Below are 19,705 nucleotides of genomic sequence, written 5' to 3'. Positions count from 1 at the left end.
GAGCTTGGACCATGACAAAGGAAGATACTTGAGTGGACACAGTGAAGTCCTCAGTTCTATAGCCCAGTGGAGAGCTCATGCCTGTAATTGGCACTGAGGCAGGAGGATTGCCACAAGTCTGAGGCCAACTTGGGCTATGAAATGAGTTTCAGGTCAGCCCGAGCTATATTGTAAGATCCTGTCTCACCTTTCCCCAAATCTCTCTCTCTCTCTCTCTCTCTCTCTCTCTCTCTCTCTCTCTCTCTCTCTCTCTCTCTCACACACACACACACACACACACACACACACACACACACACACACTGGTACCCTAAACCCCTAAAGAAAGGCAAGTAGTGGAGAGATCGGCAGGATTACGAATGATTTCTGCTTTCTTCTATATCAGGTTTTTCCCCTTGACATAGTCTTGTGTATGCCAGGCCTCTGACTCCTTAAATATGACCTTAAAATTTTTATCCTCCTGCCTTTACTTTCCTTCACCTCTGGAGGGCTGGGATCACAGGGCAGAACCAGTACCTGATTTGTGCAGTGTAGGGAATGAAAGCGAAGCTTCATGCTTAACAGGTGAGCACTATACTTGCTGTTTCACATCCTAGCTTTTAGGCTCCCTAGGTTCACACTGACAAACTCCTTGGCAGAGCAGAGAATTTGGGGGTGGTATGGTAATGCTTTTTCAAATGATCTTACAACATGAATCACATGGGACACATTGGTCCAACCCCTTCTAAGGTCCAGACTGGTTTGTATCATAGCAGTGGGGATTGTCTTGAATGTTAATGGATATAGAAGGCTCCATCTATAGTGGACAGCACCATTCTAGGTGGTCCTGAGCTGTATAAGGAAGCTAGCTAAGCATGAGCCTGCGTGAGCCAGCAAGCATCCTCCTCCACGGTTTCTGCTGTACTCCTGTGTCTGTGCGCAAGTCCTGGCTGGAGGTAATGCTGTGTGAAATAAAAAAGCCTTCACTTTGAGTTTGCACTCTCTTAATGATGAACTGTGACTTGGAAGTGTGAGCCAAATAAATCTTTTCCTCCCCAGGTGGCTTTGGGTCTCAGTGCTTTATTACAGCCACTGAGAGGACAAGACACTGTGATAGCAATGTTAACTGGCAACCTGACAGGATCTGGAATCACCGGGGGTTCTGGAAATGCCCCCCAGGCATTGGGGTTGATCTTGATTGCATCAATTGAAATGGGAATACCTGCCCACTGTGGGTGGCATCATTCCCTGGCTAGGATCCTGAGAAATGGAGCTGAGCTGTAGCATGCTTTCATCTTCTTTCTCTCTGCTTCCTGACTGGATGTCACATGACCAGCTGCCTCGCCTTCCCTGCCATCATGCACTGTCCTCTTGACCGGTGGATCAGGATTAACCTTCCCTTAAGTTGCTCTTGTCAGTGTGCTGTCACAGCAGCAGAAAAGATGCAGAGACAGATGTCATTACACACACGGTCCTGTAGCTAGCTTGGCCCTGGCCTGTCACTGCATCTCTGAGCTACAGAGTGGAGCACAAAACAGCCAGCTGGCCCCTCCAAAGGCAAAGAGGTGGATGGCAGGTACTAGCTGGCATTGTAGGTTCTACTTCTTGGGGATACTAGGCCCCAGGAAATCCATGTAAAGGAAGGTCCCATGCCTGAGCCTCTTTGGTCAAACATGCAATGGTGCCGTGACACCCCAAACAACCCAACTCACGGTGCACACTAGTGTACCAAAGTCTCCTACAAGTCCTCCAGGAAAGAAATCTGTTCGACTTTGACAGAAATTTGTTTGCAAAGTGTATCTGACCTCTAAAGCTTTCTTTTCTTTCTTTCTTTTTTTTTTATTCTTGTGAATTTGTATTTAACACCCTGCTGAGCTAGCTGGAGAGGAACACCCAGTTGTAGAAAGCCAGGAGTATATTCCACACCTCTGGCCTGAGGAGGGGCTATTTTTAGACATCAGCTACATAGAGAAAAGATTGCCATCAACTTTGGGTGATAACATTGACCTTGGCTTATTAAAAATGCATAAAAGATCAGCTGGATCTGAGAAGCAGATTGTGTCCATGCTAACAGGAAGGCTGGCTGTTAGAGTCCAGTGGCCTGGGTGGCACAAGAGGGGAGTGACTTTTCTAGGGCCATGCAGCAGGTCCCTCTCTGACCTTGGCTCTGGTCAGGCCCCACCCTGGCAGTCTCAATCCTTCTCTATCTTCTGCCAGAACATAGAAGGCATCGTGGTCTTGTCAGTGCCATGAAGAACTGGAGAGCCTTGGCTAGTGTAAAGGAGGCTACCCAAGGACTAGTGGTCCAGACCATCCTAGCTAATGGCAGAGGTTCCTTATTCTCTTATCTTTGCAAGTACTTCTGGATGACATTGCCTCTCTGTATAGGGGTGCAGTGGGGGAACTTCACTGTTTCTTCTCATCCTTCATTCTCTGTGGTGGTTTGTATATGCTTGGCCCAGGGAGTGGCACTATTAGGACGTGTGGCCTTGTTGGAGTAGGTGTGGCCTTGTTGGAGGAAGTATATCATTATGAGCATGGGTTTTAAGACTTTTTTCCTAACCACACGGGAGCCAGTCTTCTCCTAGCGGTCTTCAGATGAAGATGTAGAAGTCTCAGCTCCTCCTCCACCATGCCTGCCTGGATGCTGCCTTCATGAAAATGGACTGAACCTGTGAACCTGTAAGCCAGCCCCAGTTAAATGTTGTTCTTATAAGAGTTACCTTGGTCATGGTGTCTGTTCATAGCAGCAAAACCCTAGCTAAGACACTCTCTCTCCACTTTTGTCTAGCCTAAGTTCTAACCTTGCTATCTTCTGGGCCTTCGAGCATGCTGTTCCCTCTGTCTGGCTCCTGTTGCAAGGCTCTTGCCCCTTTCCCAAAGCTAACACTTTGAGAGAGAAGTGGCAAGTTGAACAACAATGTCACTTCTTCAATGAGGCATCTGGCAGCCATGTTTCCTATTAGCCTATTATGACTCTCAACCACATTCCCCAAAACACCACATTCAGAGTCACGTCCTCTGGTTGGGTGCATGAGGTAATTCAGAGAGATAATGCATGCGGTTGAAGGTTAAACATAATCCTCCTAGCTCCAGGATACACATGCAAGAGAAATTGGACCTACGCTTGAATTCCGGTACCCCAAAGCTGGAGACCACCCATAACTGTTTACAGATATACTAAAGGCAGCATATACAGAGAATAGAGTATTATTATGCCACAAAAGGAAGGAAATGCTGTTTCATATTGCACCTGGATGATCCTTGAAAACAAGATGCTAAGCAAAATAAGCCAGATACAATGTATAAGTCAGTTGCCACTAATTGTCCATAGAGGCCAGCCTGTGCAGACAGAAAGCAAACTAGTGGGAGTTGGCTGGGCTGATGGAGAGAGAGGGAATTGTGGGGCAACAGTATTTCCTCCTAGGTGGTGAAGACGACCTAAAATTGTCACACTGTGAGTTTCAGTCCAGCTTGGGCTATGTAGAGAGACCTTATGGGGCAGTGGGGGTGGTGTTTCTTTTTGGTTTTGTTTTTTTTTTCCAGACAGGGTTTCTCTGTGTAGCCCTTGGCTGTCCTAAAATTTGTTCTGTAGACCAGGCAGACTTTGAGCTCAGAGATCCGCCTGTCTCTGCCTCCTGAGTCCTGGGATCAAAGGCATGTGCCGCCACCGCCTGAGTGTTCGTTATGATAATCTCATGTAACCCAGGCTAGCCTCAAACTCTATGTAGCTGAGGTTGAAAACTTTAAAATTACATTTATTTATTTTGTGTATGCAAATACTACGGAATATATGTGGAGGTCAGAGAACAGCTTTCAAAGCAGTTCAAGCCAGCTTTCTCCTTTAACTAATGCAACCCAGGGATAGAACTCTTGCCATTAGGCTTGGTGGCAAGTGCCATCTCACCAGCCCTCTATGAATCTTCTACTTTTTTCTGATTTATTTATTTATTTATTTATTTAATGTATATGAGTACACTGTAGCTGTCTTCAGACACACCAGGAGAGGGCATCGACTCCCATCACAGATGGTTGTGAGCCACCATGTGATTGCTGGGAATTGAACTCAGGACCTCTGGAAGAGCAACCTGCTCTTAACTGCTGAGCCATCTCTCCAGCCCTGAAACCTATTTTTCTCTTTTTTTTTCTACTTTTTTTTCCTAGACCTCTATAAATATTTAGGGGCACTGAAACTCACTTTAAACAGGCGCATGTACAGTAGGTGAACTCCATTCAGCAGAGCTCAGGCCAATGAATGGACAGCGTGCATGTGGGTGGGTCAAGAGAGTGGCGGCAGCCCCAGAATAGGCTCACTGGCAATGCTTGTTCCATTAGAGCCTTCAAAGGCTCTGGGCAAAGACAGCTGGCCCAGATGTTCCCACTTTGTTTAAGAACTATCCTGTAAGCTCTTGCTTATAGGATACCCAACCAAATATGGAGACTGAGACCTGGAAAGACCACAGAAGTTCTGAGGGCCCACCCACAGTGGGCCAAAGATGGTACCAGGCTGGAGTCCAAACATCAGCCAGACCTGTTGCTGTTCTCCATGGCTTATCTCCCAGTGCCCTAGAGGCAAGATGGACATGGGAAGGCAGAGCAGTGGACAGGGCTTCTGCCCAGCACAGGTGCACATGTTATCAGTCCATCTGGGTCTCCATTTGCTCATCCATATGATGGGAATACAAATTCCCTTTCTGTGTGGGTTGTCAGGGAGACCAGAAACACTGGTCACTCATGAAGGACTAAATGAAAGAATGATGGACAGGGAGCAGCTGTCTATCCTGTGGTACATGCACACATAGAAAATGCTGGTGTGACACAAAGCCCTCTACACACAGTAGGTGCTCATACATGGGGGATAGTTTCTTTCTCTTCCTTTCTCTGAGCCTGGGAACTGGTGGTTCTGATCCCTGGATCCTACTGGCCTCTTACTGTTATGGCAATAAGAAAGAATGCTGACCTTTACTCTGCCTCAGTTTCCTAATCTGTCAGGCTCTGCAGAAGGTGGCGCAAGAGAGTAATCCCAGCACTGAGGACGTGAAGGTGGGATGATCAGAACCACATCCTCAGCGACATAAAGAGTTGGCCCAGCCTGGTCTACACAAGATCCTGCCTCAAAAGAAGACATGGGGGAGAGAGTAATTTAAAACTCATGTTCAGTGGATACTGATTCCATTTCTGGCATCTGGGCCATGGCTCGGGGTCTAATTGGCTCTCAGATAGACACAAGTTCCCAGAAGTGTACCTGCCCCACCCCACCCCAGACACAGACACATTCTTCCCCTAGCTCAGGCCGTCCTGTGATTTTCCCTTTCTAATCTAGAAGACCCTTGGGAGATGAAGTAAGGAAAATAAATAAGCAAGCATGTGAGTAACTTAAAGCCTTGCTACCCACTGGTACCTGCATTATTCACCAAATCCAGAGAATACCCACAAGGCCCCACTCTTCCCCTCTCCTATGTGAGAAGGCAGGAACTCCATAGGTCAAGGCCATCACTCTGGGGAGCAGCAAAGGGCTATGGAGTTGTGAGGCCTGGTCTCTCTGAGCAGGACCTCCAGGCAGGGCTCATGTCCAGACCCTGTGGGTAGCCCTGGGTCCCTGGATATCCTCTTGGTTCAGATGCCTCGACTTCATGGAGGAATCATCTCTCCCAAGGGTCTCTTCACTGATTTTGACCTTGAAAATCAGTTCACCTGGGCCGCCACTCTGCCTTCCCTACTACTACGTTCTTCTCGCCTCAGCTATCAGAATAAATTATTTAATCATGAAGAAAGGGACAGTGTGGGGTGGCCCAGCCCAAACCTCCAGGAGCAGGTAGATACATCACTCCCATCCTCACAGCTAGGATGGCAGGGATTATAGGGAGGAGGGCCACTCTTTCAATGCTGACTCAGAAGCTACCTTCTGGCCCAGACCTTGGGGCTGACTTGCTGTGTGACCTTGAACTGTTATTTCTTTGGGTCTCAGTTAAGAAAGGAGTGATTGGATTAGACCTTGGATTTTCAGTCTTGTCATTACATTTTTCTAAGTGCCTAACACACTGCCTGGCTACCTAGGAAGCTCTTGAATTCTGTGGGGGAGTGGGGAGGATGGAGAAGGGAAGGAAGAGGATAAAGGAGAGAAGGAGGAAAGGAGGAGGGAGGAAAAACAGAGGAAGGAAAGAGGAGGGAAGGAGTAGGGAGGGAAGAGGATGGGAAGAGAGGGAAGAGGGTGGAAGGAGAGGGTGGGAAGAGAGGGAGGAGGGTGGAGGAGAGGGAGGAGGGTGGGAGGAGAGGGAGGAGGGTGGGAAGACAGGGAGGAGGGTGGGAAAAGAGGGAGAAGGGTGGGAAGAGAGATGGAGGAGGGTGGGAGGAGAGATGGAGGAGGGTAGGAGTGGAGAGGGAGGAGAGGGAGAGTGGAGAGGGAGGAGGGTGAGTGGAGAAATGGAGGAAGGTGGGAGTGAAGAAGGAGGAGAGGCCCCAGGACTGTGCAAACATGGCGGCCAGTGTCTGCATAGTTAGTGGCCTGTGGACCTGGCAGCAGGCTCTTACTATGAGAGGAGATAGGTAGGTCTACACAGAGGGCTGGGCTCAGAAAAGTAATACTTGCTATGGTTGACAGCCAACAAGCACAAAGGTCAGTGGGGTGAGAAAGCTGTTCTTTCCAGACTTTTCTAGTGGTCTCATGAGATAGTCCCATGTCTCAGTGGCTAACAGACATCAGAGCAAATGTGACTGGCTTGAAGCCTCTAGGGTCCCCTATGGGGTGGAGGACATAGCTTCTAACCTCTTGAAATCATTTCCACTCATTTCCACTGAGTCTCTGTGGAGAACACAGTGAATAAAGACACTGGTTGCTGGCTGGGAGCTATGAGGCATGCCTGTTCTCCTTGCTATCCAAGAGGCAAGAGGGTGGCTTCAGTCAAAGATTTGAGGCCATCCTCGGCAACCAGGAATATTCTGTGTTAAAAAAACAACAACAAAAATGCAGGATTCCAGTTGTATTTGGATTTCACATAAATAATGAATGTTTTTTGTTCGCATAATTACATGCCATGAGACTAATTACTATTTCCTGTTCATCTAAAGCTTGAACCTGAGATGTCCTGTATCTCGATTGCCACCCTTGCTTACCATGTAGCCAAGCCATGCCCTCTGCTCTGGCCTGTGCCCCTCCTTAGTTTCCTGGGGGTGTACCCACTCACCTGCTAAATCTAGCCCTCATGTCTCCTATACACTGCAGGGGCTCCGTGGTCTTGCCTACCTCATCCTTTTTCTTGAGCTGACAGGTCCCAAGTCAGCTCCCGGAGAACATAATGTTTCCAAGACAGGGCCAGCTTCACCTCCCAGGGAAGACACACACCAGAGAAGTCTAGCCCTCAGGACACGTGACAGGCCCAGCTGGATGTCTGACAGCCACATGGAGGACTGCAGGGGCTCTGGCCTGTGCCAGGCCCGAGTGTGCCCTGCCCAGCAGGGAAGGGCAGGCAATGCCCAGGAGTTACCAGTAGGAGCACCATCTGGGCCCCAGCCTGGCACCAGTGTGCCACAAAAATCGTGAGCCGGCCCTTCTCTCCTCTGGGCAAGAGAAGCGGGTGTTGGAGCAACTCCCAGACGGAGGGCTGTGAAATGTAGGTCAGCTCCCAAGCAAGTGAGTGATGTCACCTGCTCCTTGGGGCAAAGAGGAGGCTACAGGGAGTTTGGGTGGAACAAGGGGTGCTGGAGATAGTCAGGATGGAGACCCAGGTCTGGTGCCCCACAAAGACTGAGCCCCAAGGGAATCATGCTCAGCTAAATCTCCAAAATGGGGTGCCTATGTGGGAAGCAGGGGAGAGCCCATCCTGTCTCCTTCTGAAGCAACTCACTGCGGAAAGGGTTCTGCATAACTGGTTCCCAAAATCTGTTCTCTTCCCAAATAGCCACCTGTTGTCACACAGGAGGTCAGCCAAGGTCACAGTTACAGGTTCTGACCCTTTGGATAATAAAGTTGGAAGCAAAGCTAGTGCTTTAAGGCAGCTAGCAGTGCCTTCCTCTCTCACTGAGAGGAACAGTCCTCTTCTATTCCGGGAAACTCTTGATGGGCCTTTGGTTATCACAGGGCAGACTCCAACTCTACATTGCCTGGCTAGGTGACGGTTCTGAGGGATAAAGGAAGAGTGATCATCAGAATACTTCCTTCTTGATGTCTACAGGGAGCAGGGGGTACAGCTTGGTGGAGGGTGGGATAGGCCTCAAGGTGTGTGTTAATTCCCACCTCTGCCCCAGTTTGAACCCAGGATAATGAGACCTGTGACCTGTGGCCTTGAGCTGTTGGTCGGTGGGGAATATGAGTCTTTGGTGGGCTCTGTGACATTGGGGGCAGGGCATCTGCACTTAAAGCAAGAAAAAAGTCAGGAGAGAAGCTGAAGGACCAAAGTGACTAGAGGGCATAACACATCTGTGACCATGACACAGGGAGCTTAAGGGAACTATCTAAGGAGCCAGACAGAGTCTCAGGGCTGGGGGACTTGAGACTGGGTCCAAAGAACACTGCCAATCAAGACCTGAGTGCCCATGGAGGAGGGGGATGTTATGCTGCAGGCTGAGGGGCCACCCTGAGCAGACAGGCTGGATAATGCCAAGGTAACAGGGACAGATGCGGGCTGCAGCTCCTCCTGGAGCTGATGGCCAGCAATTGAGTTGATTGGCTAAATCAAATTTGGGCTTCTGTGCAAGCCCTTTTCTATTAAGTGCCCTGATATACATCACCTCTGCAGGCCTACTGATAAATCCTGTTACCCATTAGGAAGCCAGACGAAGCCTCCCATGCTCAGATTACAGTCCCTCGAGCCCAGCACCGTCTGCACAAACATCAGCTAACCTGCAGGTTCTCAGATAGTGAACTAGCCTTGGGCCACTTCCATCTGGGGCTCCCTAACTGCCTCCACACCTCTGCGTTTTGCCTTCCCTTTGAAGATCTCAAGGTTTCCTTCCCACACTCGCATGTCTCCTCTCTTTAACACAGGACCATATTCATACAGTGTGCTTTTGTGCATGCACATACACATGTGCGCACACACCCATGCATAGACACACACAGTTTTTAAAATTCCCTCCAGAAACTTCTTCCTTCAACTGTCCCTGTTTGACTAGGTAAAATCTTCATCCACACAGCACTTTAAGTCAGAAACTCAGGAGTCTCCTGGGAACCCCCTTTCTCAGCTCACTCCCACTAACTCTTTCAACCCCACAGAAGCCGTCTTGAGGTAGCTGGTTACCTGTCCCCTCCACAACCACCTTCCACCATCAGACTCGGTCATAGCTGCCACGGGGCTTGGTCTCACACGCTTTCTGAGTCTTCCTCTGCCTTTGTCACTACGATCAGAGGCCAGACTAGGCCTGCTCACAGCCCATTTCTAGTCCAAGGAGAGGTGTCTCCTCAGACTAAAATCACTGCTCCCTTTAGCCGCAGGGACCACTGCCACCCAGCTCTGCCTGCTGCGCTCCCCTCTTGCACCCCCTCACCACATCTCAGCCACTGTCACCGAGTCCTTGAGCTCTTAGAGCCTCCTGTACCATCTTAGACAAGGCCTCCGCACCTGCTGCTTTTGCTGGGAGTGGCTTCTCCCCCATTTAGTCTCCAATTGCTACTTGGAGGCTACCCTCTGACTACCTAGGTCCTGCTCTCAGTTGGTCCCAGCGTTATCCTGCATCTTTGTTGGTTCAGTTCCCACATGTGGCTTTGGTTGGTCCTAACACTTTTCCCTTTAGGGTGTGAGCACCACCTGCAGCCCCCGCTCACATCCAGCAGGTTGTAGGTGACAGTATGGGTTAGAGCCTACCATCATTATCCCACAGATATGTGACTTCCATGGACACGTGATCATCTTAACTTATTAAGACATTGCCATCTTGGGTAGGGTCAGCCTGAGCCCTAAGTCCTATGCTCAGAATCTCTATGATAGGACAGAGGGAAAAGCCAGGTAAGACTCAGAGAGAGGCAAGGTAGAGGAAGCTGTAATGGCATAAAGACTGCCAAGGCTGACCCAGGCCTCAGAGAAGCTGGTACCTCAGTGTCTGGTCAGAAAGGTAAGATGAAAAAGCTCTCCTTGGGGTGTCGAGGTCCTGGGGTGTGGCACTTTGACACAGTAATGGATGCCAATGTGGTACCTGAGAATCTGCCAGTTAATTAACAAGGGGTGAGAAAGGTCAGAGGGAACTCCAGAAACAAAGGACCAGGGAACTGGCAGTAACAATATACACAGCTGGCTACTCATCAAGCGGCCCATCCTCAGAGCAACTATGATACTCCTGGATGTCCTGACATCTCAGCCAAAAGCCAGGCTTCTGGTTCTCCCCTGTAGAGAGTGGGTCTACCCCATCCAGTGCATGAACAGAACCCACCAACCAGAGGGCCTCAGACCCTGCACGACTCAGCCTGGCTCTGCTACTCCACTCTTACACACATCCAGGAGAGTCTGTGAGAGACAGTTAAAGATAAATGATTGGCCTGTTGAGTATTGTCAACTTGACAGAACCGAGAATCTCCCTTGAAGCAAGACTCTGGGCACCTACGGACAATTACCAAGACTAGCAATAGCTCTGAGGATACCTGGGAGGAAGTGTCGTTAATGGGAGAAGATCCATCTCGATTGCAGGCAGGACCACTCTGGGCAGGGATTTTGGACTACATAAGCAGCACGCACTCATCTTTCTCTGTTTCCTGACTATGGTGCCATTTGACCAAGCTTCTGTTGACTTCCCACTGTGATGGACAGTAGCCTTGACCTGTGAGCTAAAATAAATCCCTTCTCTTTCACATTATTTTTATCAGAGTCTTTTATCATACTGCATGCATGCACCAAATAAATAAATAGAGAATGTGAAGCAGAAACCAGATTGTCTGTCTGTCCGGAGACTGGCCAGAGGTTTGGGGGTCAGCGTTCCTTTTAATATTAGTTCCATATGGGCCCCTTCCTGAAGAGACATTACATGCAAACTCCAAGAGCACACTTTTTGGAGAGTTCAGATGCTCTGCCCTCCTAAGAGCCCACATATCCAGGTAGAAAACCTTTTGGCTCTCTGCAACCCAGGACTCCTTTCAGTTGCCCACAACAGCTGATTCTGACTCCTGCTCCACTTCTACACTCCCTTCAGGGATAAGCTCATTTAAACCTCATGGCCCCCGTCTCCATTCTACAGAAGTGGGAAGGAGGACACACAGGTTAGTTCTCTTGTTCTAATGGGTCATATCAGACACTAGACTTTTACCCTGGACAGTACAATATGGAAGCCAGCTCACCCACCCAAACATCTATCTACATACACAGCTATGTACGCACCTACCTACCTCTCTATCCACCCACTCACCCACTCACCTGTCTACCTACACATCCACCCATCTGTCCATCTATCCATCTATCATCCATCCACCATCCATCTGCCCACTGCCCATCCATCTATCCATCTGTCTGCCTTTCCATGCATCTACCCATCTGTCCAGCCATCCATCCGTCCTCCTATCCATCCACCCACCCATCCATCTACCCATCTGTCCACCATCCATCCATTGATCCATTTTCATTTTTGTGTGGTTCTGAGGATAAAATCCAGGTGGTAGGCAAGTGCTCCATCATTGAGCTGTGATTTCAGCCTACACACACACACACACACACACACACACACACACACACACACACACACACATTTAGAGAGAGGTCCACTACAAAGCCCAAGTTGGCCTTAAACTGAGAATCCTTCTTCCTTATCTCCTAATGCAGGGGCTGCTCAGCTGTTCCACCACACCCTGCTCTCTCCTTTTATAAGACTGAATAATATTCCATCACATGTCTAGACTGCATGTATCTATCCTCCAAAAGACTCTTGGGCTGTTTGCATCACTGGCTATGGTGAACTTGCTGATGTAATCTGATATAACCTGTTAGGTCTTTGCTTTAAGTTCTTTTTAGTGGATCAGAAGGAGAATCACTGGGTCACATGTTAATTCTGTATTCAACATTTTCACCTACTGTTCTCAGCAGAGCTGGGCATTCCAGTTCCCATCAGTCATGCAGATTGTTCTAAGTCTTTATCAACACTTAGGAGTTCCTGTTTCCTCTGTCTTAGCCCTCTGATGGGTATACACAGCCTTTCTTTATATATATATATATATTACAACAACGTCTCTCTGCATAGCCCTGGCTGTTCTGGAACTCACTATGTATCCCACACTAGTCTAGAATTCAGAGATCAACCTGCTCTGCCTCCTGAGTACTGGGACTAAAGGTGTGTACTATTACACCCAGCCCCATCCATTTCTTAACCTCCAGGCCTCAGTTTCCCATTTCTATAATAAGGACAAGGATCTTCCTGGGGCAGGGCTCAATGAAGAAACCCCAGAAAGTGTCGGGGGGCCACTAGCCTTGGAGACTTGCTCTGTAAGTAATGGTCACTACTGCTGAGGGTCAGCTCCAACCTCCATAATCTCCCAGAATGCTCTTCCCATCAGTGTTTACAGTAGGGAGTCAAGGGGGACAGAGGCCTGGGGTGAGTGGAAAGGCGCCTTCCCTCCCCGCCCCCCATGCTACCTGCCCAGCAGAGGTTTGCTTCTCTCTGACATTGCTATTCTTATCCTGTGACTACATCTCCAGTTACTGGCGATCAATAGGGACAGGAGGTTTATGAAAAAGGCAGGGAGGCAAGAGAGGAGGCGGGGCCAAGGGATGTGTGTGGAGAAGACCAGGTGGGCGTGCCCCAGAGCCCACAGAGAGAGCTGCCTACAGGCTCAGTGAGGACTCTGGGATCAAACAGGTCCCCTCCTTCTCAAGGGTTTTGGACTCCTCCAGGGCAAAAGAGGACAGAACCCAGCCCACTCTGGCCACGAGATTGCTAAGCAGGGAGCCCACTCCTTCTCTGCCCCTGGTGTATGAGGGCCCAGTGTGGCAGTTTCCTTGGAGCCTCTAAGAGTTTTCTGGGTAGAAAAGTCTGTTTACAGGGTAAGCCCAAGTAGTAGGAATTAGGTGACCTCCACTTCCTGTTGATTCCCAGACCTGGTGGGTAGCAACCCTCAGTGTGTCGGCCCTGCCAGTATGTTTGCTGTCACCACTGCAAGGGGGCCCTGGGGTGTCAGTGCTGGACTGCAGGGAATCCAAAGACTTTGGGAGGCAGTGCTGGTATTTTAAAGAGCAAGAGACCTCATGCTAGTGCCTGACTGTGCCTTTTCTCTCTTTTGCTGCTAGGTTATAAGGGCCTGGCTGCATTTCTCCACAGGCTTCTCTCTTCCCTATTGGTTCTGAAGACACTGCCCCTCTCTCTCCCAGTGCTTCTGAGCCCCGGGGGCCATTTGGATTTGCAAACCCTGCTAACCCAAAAGCAAACCTCCTCTTGCCTTTGCTAGGTGTCAAGACCTGGGCTGGGTGTGACCAAGACATCCTCCTCAGCAGCCCCATCTTTGTCCCTGGTGTCTTTCTCCCCTGCCACCTGAGGGAAGGAAGGGGACATACTATAACATTGTCACTTCGTCAGCAGCTCTAACACCGGGGAGATTATGCCTGTGGCTCCATACTGCAGATGAGGAACCTGAGGCTCAGGCAAATTTCCATTTGGCAACTCACTTCCTGGAGACTCCTCTCTCCCCAGCACACTGGAGGGACTTTTCAAGGACCTCTCTGATACCTGTCGAGTGAAAGCCAAAATGTGGTGGATCTTACCATATAAAACTCCCCTGGAAACTTAGGATGAAGCTTGGGCTGTTGGGACAGGCTTTATGTCCCTGTTCCACACGAGTCTGGATGATCTCCTCCCTCCCCCTCCAGTGCAGATTTTGGCTCACATCCCCTGCAGTTTCAAGCCAGTCTCTCCTGCCCAGACTCTGTACCTGAGCTCCCCCACATGCAGGAGAAAATAGCTCCCGTCTCCTTCTAGCCTTCCAGGAATGGGCCCCTGGAGACTGGGTGGCAGGGAGGCCGAACCCCAGGGTGCTGGTGGATGGATTTCACTCTTAGCTACCCATGCAATCCTTCTGTTGCAGCTTGGCACACCTCTTGTGCCCACCTGTATTAGCTCCTTATTCCCAGAGATCACACCAGGTGCCTCTGCCTCCTGATCCCATCCTCCAGCCACCTGAGCCCTCCTTGGAGATGTAATTGCTGATGTGTGCAGAGCATGGAACCACCAGCAAGACAAAGAACTCTAGACTTGGGAGAGGAGGAGGGGACATTGTCTTGTGGTGCATATTCCTTCAGTACTGAAGGATGAAGTCAGAACTAGAATGGGAACCCAGGAGACCATGAGGCCAGAGCCTCACTAGAGAAAGTGGTGTGAGGCTTGCTTGACCTTGAACTAGTCTGGACTGGGATCCTGGCTGGCTGACATTTAGCTCAGCTGAGAAAACAGGATGCCGAGAGTGCAGGGTGAGCGCTATGGGCCAGGATCAAGTGCTGGTTGCTGGATGTTCCAACCTGGGCTTGTGGGCTCTCCCACTCTCAATACCAACTTGTTGGTTATTTGTGGTTATTTTGTTGGCAGGTCAGGGAAGGAAGGTGAGAAAGCCCTAGAGCCTGAGACCACTGGAAACTTCAGGCGCACCCTCTGTTGGCTCACAAACTTGCCTCATGACATCTAACTAGACCTAATTAATCAATAACCAAGCTGCTGCTTTCTTGCCAACCAGACACCTGAAGAGTACTTATTCTGTCTGAATTGATTGCCACACTCCTGCTACCATGATAGAGAATCCCTGTGCCCACAAAGGCTGTGTGCCAAATGAGTGCTGGGACTGCCCTGCCACCTCACCTCCCTGCCACCCTGCCATGGAGACAGTGGTTCCTAGTGGTCCTGGTCTTGTCATAGATGGAAAGGAAAAGACTAGAGAGGGGTGTGGAGGGGTGTGGCTTGAGGGGTGTGGAGGGGTGTGGCTTGAGGGATGTGGAGGGGTGTGGCTTGAACCAGGTTACAAGAGACATACTACCCTGCTGGGCTCTAGGTGTATTCTGGTCCTGACTGGCACCATCACAGGAGGGAGCCCTCAGTCCTCTAAGGCAGAGTCTTGGATATACTGGAGACAAGGGTCCCTTGTAGCAGTGGACAAAGAAAGCAGGCTAGGGTCCTGAGGGCCTGGGGACGTGGGTGCTACATCAATGCTAAAATGTGTGGGCCTGTGTTTCCTACCACGATGTCTGATGTGTTAGGTTGTTGACAACGTTTAGAATCACCTGTGTGAATTATCTTTTTGTTCTGTTTTTTTAAGACAAGGTCTCTCTATGTATACTCCTTAAATAGGTGAGGCTGGACTCAGACTCACAGAGATCCACTTCCCTCTGCCTCCTGAGTGCTGGGATTAAAGGTGTGCGCCACCGTGAGCATCTGTGGGGTTATCTTGTTCCTGTCAACTGAGATGTCACTGTGAGTAACAGCCACTCCCTGCCTGGGATCCTGGATGCTGAAGTGGAGAAAGGGAGCTGAGAAGCAGCCTGCACATTGCTATCTGCAATGTCCCTATCTGGGACATGATTGACAGACAGCAGTGGTTCTCAACCTGTGGGTGTCAAAGAACCCTTTCACAGGGGTCACCTATGACTATTGGAAAAAACAGATATTTACATTACAAGTTAGAACAGAAGCAAAAACACAGCTATGACGTATCAAAGAAAACAACTTTATGGCTGGGGAATCACCATAACATGAGGAACTATATTGAAGGGTCACAGCATTAGGAAGGTTGAGAATCACTGCTCTACCTTTAACCTTTAACCTTTCCACCATGATGAACTCTACTTTAAATCAAAGTAAACCCTCTCTTCCTCAAGTTGCTTTTTGTCAGGGTTCTTAAAAATCTTTTAAAGGTTTATTTATTTTTATGTGTATAAATGTTTTGCCTGCCTGTATGTATGTGCTCATGTAGGTCAGCAGAGGGCGTCAGATCCCCTAGAAATGGAGTTATGGGTGGTCATGAGTCACTGTGTGGATGCTGAGAACCAAACCCGAGTCCTCTGCAAGAGCAATGAGTGTTCTTAACTGCTGATGGGCCCGCCAGCTCCTTTTCAGGGCATTTTATCACAGTAATGGGGTTGGAAGGAGAACCATCTTTCAGTGGCTTCCAGAACATTCTAGATTTGAAATGTTCTGTCCCAAGTAGGTAAGAACCATAAATCACAGACAGCCACAGAACAGGCCACAAATGTGCACCTGCCTCTGTCTTTCTGCCAGTTTTGAACCTGACCCTAGTTCCTGACTGGCTTACCTCTGTCTCCATTCCTGGAATCCACATACAGTATCAACAAGAAAGAAATGCATGCAAACACAGCCTCAATAGAGTGCCACCCACCCCATCCCATCTCACCCCAGCACACCCCAACACACCCAACATACCCCACCCCACCCCAGCCCACTGGGCCAGCACACTCCAGGCAGAGGGATGGAACTGGCTCCAGGCTTTCCTCGCTCCACGCCTCCACACCCTTCTTCCCAATCCTGGTCAAAATATGAAAATACATGTTTTGCATGTTGTGTGTTTTCTAAAAGTGGGATGTGGCGGTAGGCAAATGGGATGGAAATATTGCAAATATAGTCTCTGTATAAATTTCTCAAAAAACAAAAACAAAAACAAAACAATAGCAAAAAGAAAAACCACCCTAATCAGACACATGGGGCAGCTAATGGCTTTTCCCCGTGTCAGGAGCTACATTCTAGGCAGCACAGAGCCTGCGACAGAGAGACATATAAAGGCCCCTTCAACACCCCCAGGCCTCACACTGCCCTCTGCCAGCCTGCTCCAGCCCTCTGATGACATTCCTTTGGCTAGCATTCATTTTATTCAATCCTTATTTTTTTTAAGCATTTATTGCATGCTGGGCACTGCTGTGAGCTCTTTGCCAAGTCTGACTCATCTAAGCGCCCTGAGGTCCAGAGGGAAGCAGACTCAGCTTCTCCGTCCCACAGGTGGCTTGGGAACGAGGATCTCTTGTAAAGCCTACATGGTATCTATTAATGGACTACGTTCTCGGATGGTGCAGAACCTTCTGCCTTCCAGACATTTAACACCTGCACAAGCTCCCCCAATTACGGCAAAGCTTGAGTGTCTTGACTGCACAGGCAGTCCTTTGATGTAGCACCAGGTGACATCTGAGGGAGGTGACTTCTTGAAGCCAGGTGGCATCCTGAGAATAAGGTGATACCTAGGTACCAGGTTGACATAAACATTCTAGGAGCAAGGAGACAAACCGGGTGTCAGGTGACATCCCAAGAAAGAGGTGATCTCTAGGTTCCCAGGTGACATCCCAAATATCAGATAACAACCCCAGGAACCAGGTGACATCCCTAGAACCAGGTGATATCTCAAATAGCATATAATATCCTTCAAAACCAGATATTCCTAGAGACATCCATCAGGTGACAACATTCCAGGAAACAGCTGACATCCCAGTGGCCCTGGGTCTTACCTGCCGATGACTTCGATATTGGAGATGGCATAGAAGTATTTATAGAGGTTCTCTCGCTGCACATAGGTGCCGCCTAGCGCGGGACGCAGCAGGCGCATGCGCAGGTCAGTGAAAGTGAAGAACTCCTTGAGGCCCTTGGCGCTCTCCATCCTCGTGTACAGGTTGTCCATGTTACGCAGGTCAGGGCCAGCGAAGATGGCAAAGCGGTCCCTTACCTCAAAGCGCACATGTTTTTCTTTCTTGGACCCTGCCCAGCGTGAGTACTCCTCGGTGCAGAGCACCCGGTGGGCGCTGGAGGGTGACATGTCTCGGGCGCGGCGGGCAGACATGCCGAAGGCCTCCATGCAGTCCTCTGCATAGAACTGGTAGGGCTGCCAGGTGCGCCCATTGTCCAGGGACTTCTCGAGGACCATGACCGTGGGCCGGCCATACTCGAAAGTCATCACCACGTCGTCTGTCAACTCCACGCTCTTGTTCCATGAGAGGGTGATGTTGGCCTCCAGCGGACTGGGGTAGCGACTCCATGTGACGCTTTGCCAGTAGGTGGCCAGTCCCTCATCTTCCCTGTCAAACATCAGCCGGGGTGGGTGGGCCAGGTCCGGGTTGGAGGCATCACACTCGTTACTGCACAGGTAAGGGTTCTCCTGCAGAGGAAGGGAGTCTGTCAGGAAGTAGATGCTGGTCAATGGAAGGGGCCTGTGGTGTGCTCGCCCTGTGCCTAGGCTAGACATCTACTAGCCATCACCAAGCCCTGGATGCAGGAGTGGAAAGTGCCTGTCCCCCACAGACACCTGTCCCCCACAGACAGCAGATGCATGATAATAAGATAATGGGGCAGGGGTCTTAGGTATTCTGCACTTTCTACTGTGTGTTCTATAAGCCCATAACTGTTCTAGATGGTAGGCCATAATTATCAAACAACAGACCTTGCCACTGACAGCCTCACAGTGCCCCAGTCCACACGGCCACTTTGATGAATATTTCAGGTGTTTGTGCAGAGACAAAGTAGCTTGGATCTGAGTTAAAAACCTCTCGCTCTCTAATGAGCCATGAGGCCCCTGAGGGGGTGGACACATTGCCACCATCCCCTGGCCACCTCAGCCAGAAACACTGCAGTCACCCACTGGCTATGGGCTTTGATCCTCCACATGCCAGGGCTGGTACCCAGGCAGTCTAGGGCTGCACTGTGGGCGCAGCTAGCCCAGGGGTTCACTAAGGTAGGACCCACAAAGCCCTGACCCACCAAAATAGCTCTGTCCTTCACACCCTGTGGTGCCAATGTCCACCCCACCTGCCTGTCCCTGATGATGGGTGAGGCCTGAAACCTTGGGGGTACAAGGAGTTTCTCACCAGTATAGCACCTAATTGCTGAATGGGAAACTGAGGCCCAGGGAAGGCAAGACAAACCAGGTCTTCTCAGAGGATTTGGGGGTGCTTCTGAAAAGAAAGCCCTCTCCACACCCCTCTTTTCTCACCCTCCCTCTTCTCTGCTCTCCTCTCATTCTGCTTTCCTCCCTGCCACCTGCCTTCTTTCCTTTCCCCAGCCCTACACTGCGTCTGTGTTTCACAAATCACAAGGACAAAGGAGGAGCTTTTTGTGACTTTCACTGGTGACTCTGAATCACCAGTGACTTGTCTCATGCCTAGTCCTGAATGGGAAGAATCTGACTGACTCCCATAGGCTCCATGACAAGCAGAGGCCAAGCCCAGTGACCAGGAGAAGGCAACAGACTGCGGCTGGCTGACCAGGAGGTCACCCTGCCACCCTCTGCTCCAGGTAGCATGAGGGAAACATGGAGCCCAGGCAGAGAACACCTGCTTGTGTACTGGGATGGCAGACACACCCTTAGAGTTTGTGCACGAAAGAGGGAGCTGGAGGACAGCGTGACTCAGGCTGGGTACTCTCCTTCTCAGAGGCTCAACCTTGTCCTCTCAAATTCCGACGTTAATGCCTAACCCTCAGCAACCTCTAAAGCCAGTAGGCTGTGTTTTGGGGCAGTCTCTACAGAGTTGAAGGAGGCCTTCAAGTGGTCCTTCTCCTTTTGGGAAAGGCTCTTGAATAAGCACAGAAAAAGAACACACACGGAAACACCAGGGGCATATGTTCATGTGCTCACGCGCGCACGCACACACACACACACACACACACACACAAAACAAAACAAAACAAAACAAAACAAAACACCAAGGCCATGAGACACAGAGAGAGGTGGCCACATCACCACATAGAGTGAAGCTGCAGGAGGCAGTACACCTCCAGCACCTCGGTCTCGAACTGGTGGGACAGCAAATGTCTACTGGAGATGTCAGCTCCTGGCAGGCTCATCCCAG

General features: G+C 49.9%; 1 protein-coding gene across 8 annotated transcripts in view; it reads right to left on the bottom strand.

Moving 5' to 3' along the window:
• The window catches only part of Ntng2 (netrin G2), a 58,033-nt gene that overhangs the window by 16,031 nt on the left and 22,297 nt on the right, over positions 1-19,705 (bottom strand). For 7 of the 8 annotated variants that reach the window (XM_028757070.1, XM_028757071.1, XM_028757072.1 and 4 more), the window contains one exon: positions 17,375-18,018. In XM_028757070.1, the coding sequence (XP_028612903.1) occupies positions 17,375-18,018 (644 nt within the window). Of the gene's footprint in view, positions 1-17,374; positions 18,036-19,705 lie in introns of all 8 variants that reach the window. The other variant, XM_028757073.1, reaches the window with a different exon arrangement.

This window comes from Grammomys surdaster, unplaced genomic scaffold (assembly GCF_004785775.1).
Source record: "Grammomys surdaster isolate TR1022 unplaced genomic scaffold, NIH_TR_1.0 126133, whole genome shotgun sequence".
In the NCBI taxonomy this organism is placed as follows: domain Eukaryota; kingdom Metazoa; phylum Chordata; class Mammalia; order Rodentia; family Muridae; genus Grammomys; species Grammomys surdaster.
The sequence above is the reverse complement of the archived record's forward strand: the minus strand, read 5'-3'. Positions and strand labels throughout refer to the sequence as shown.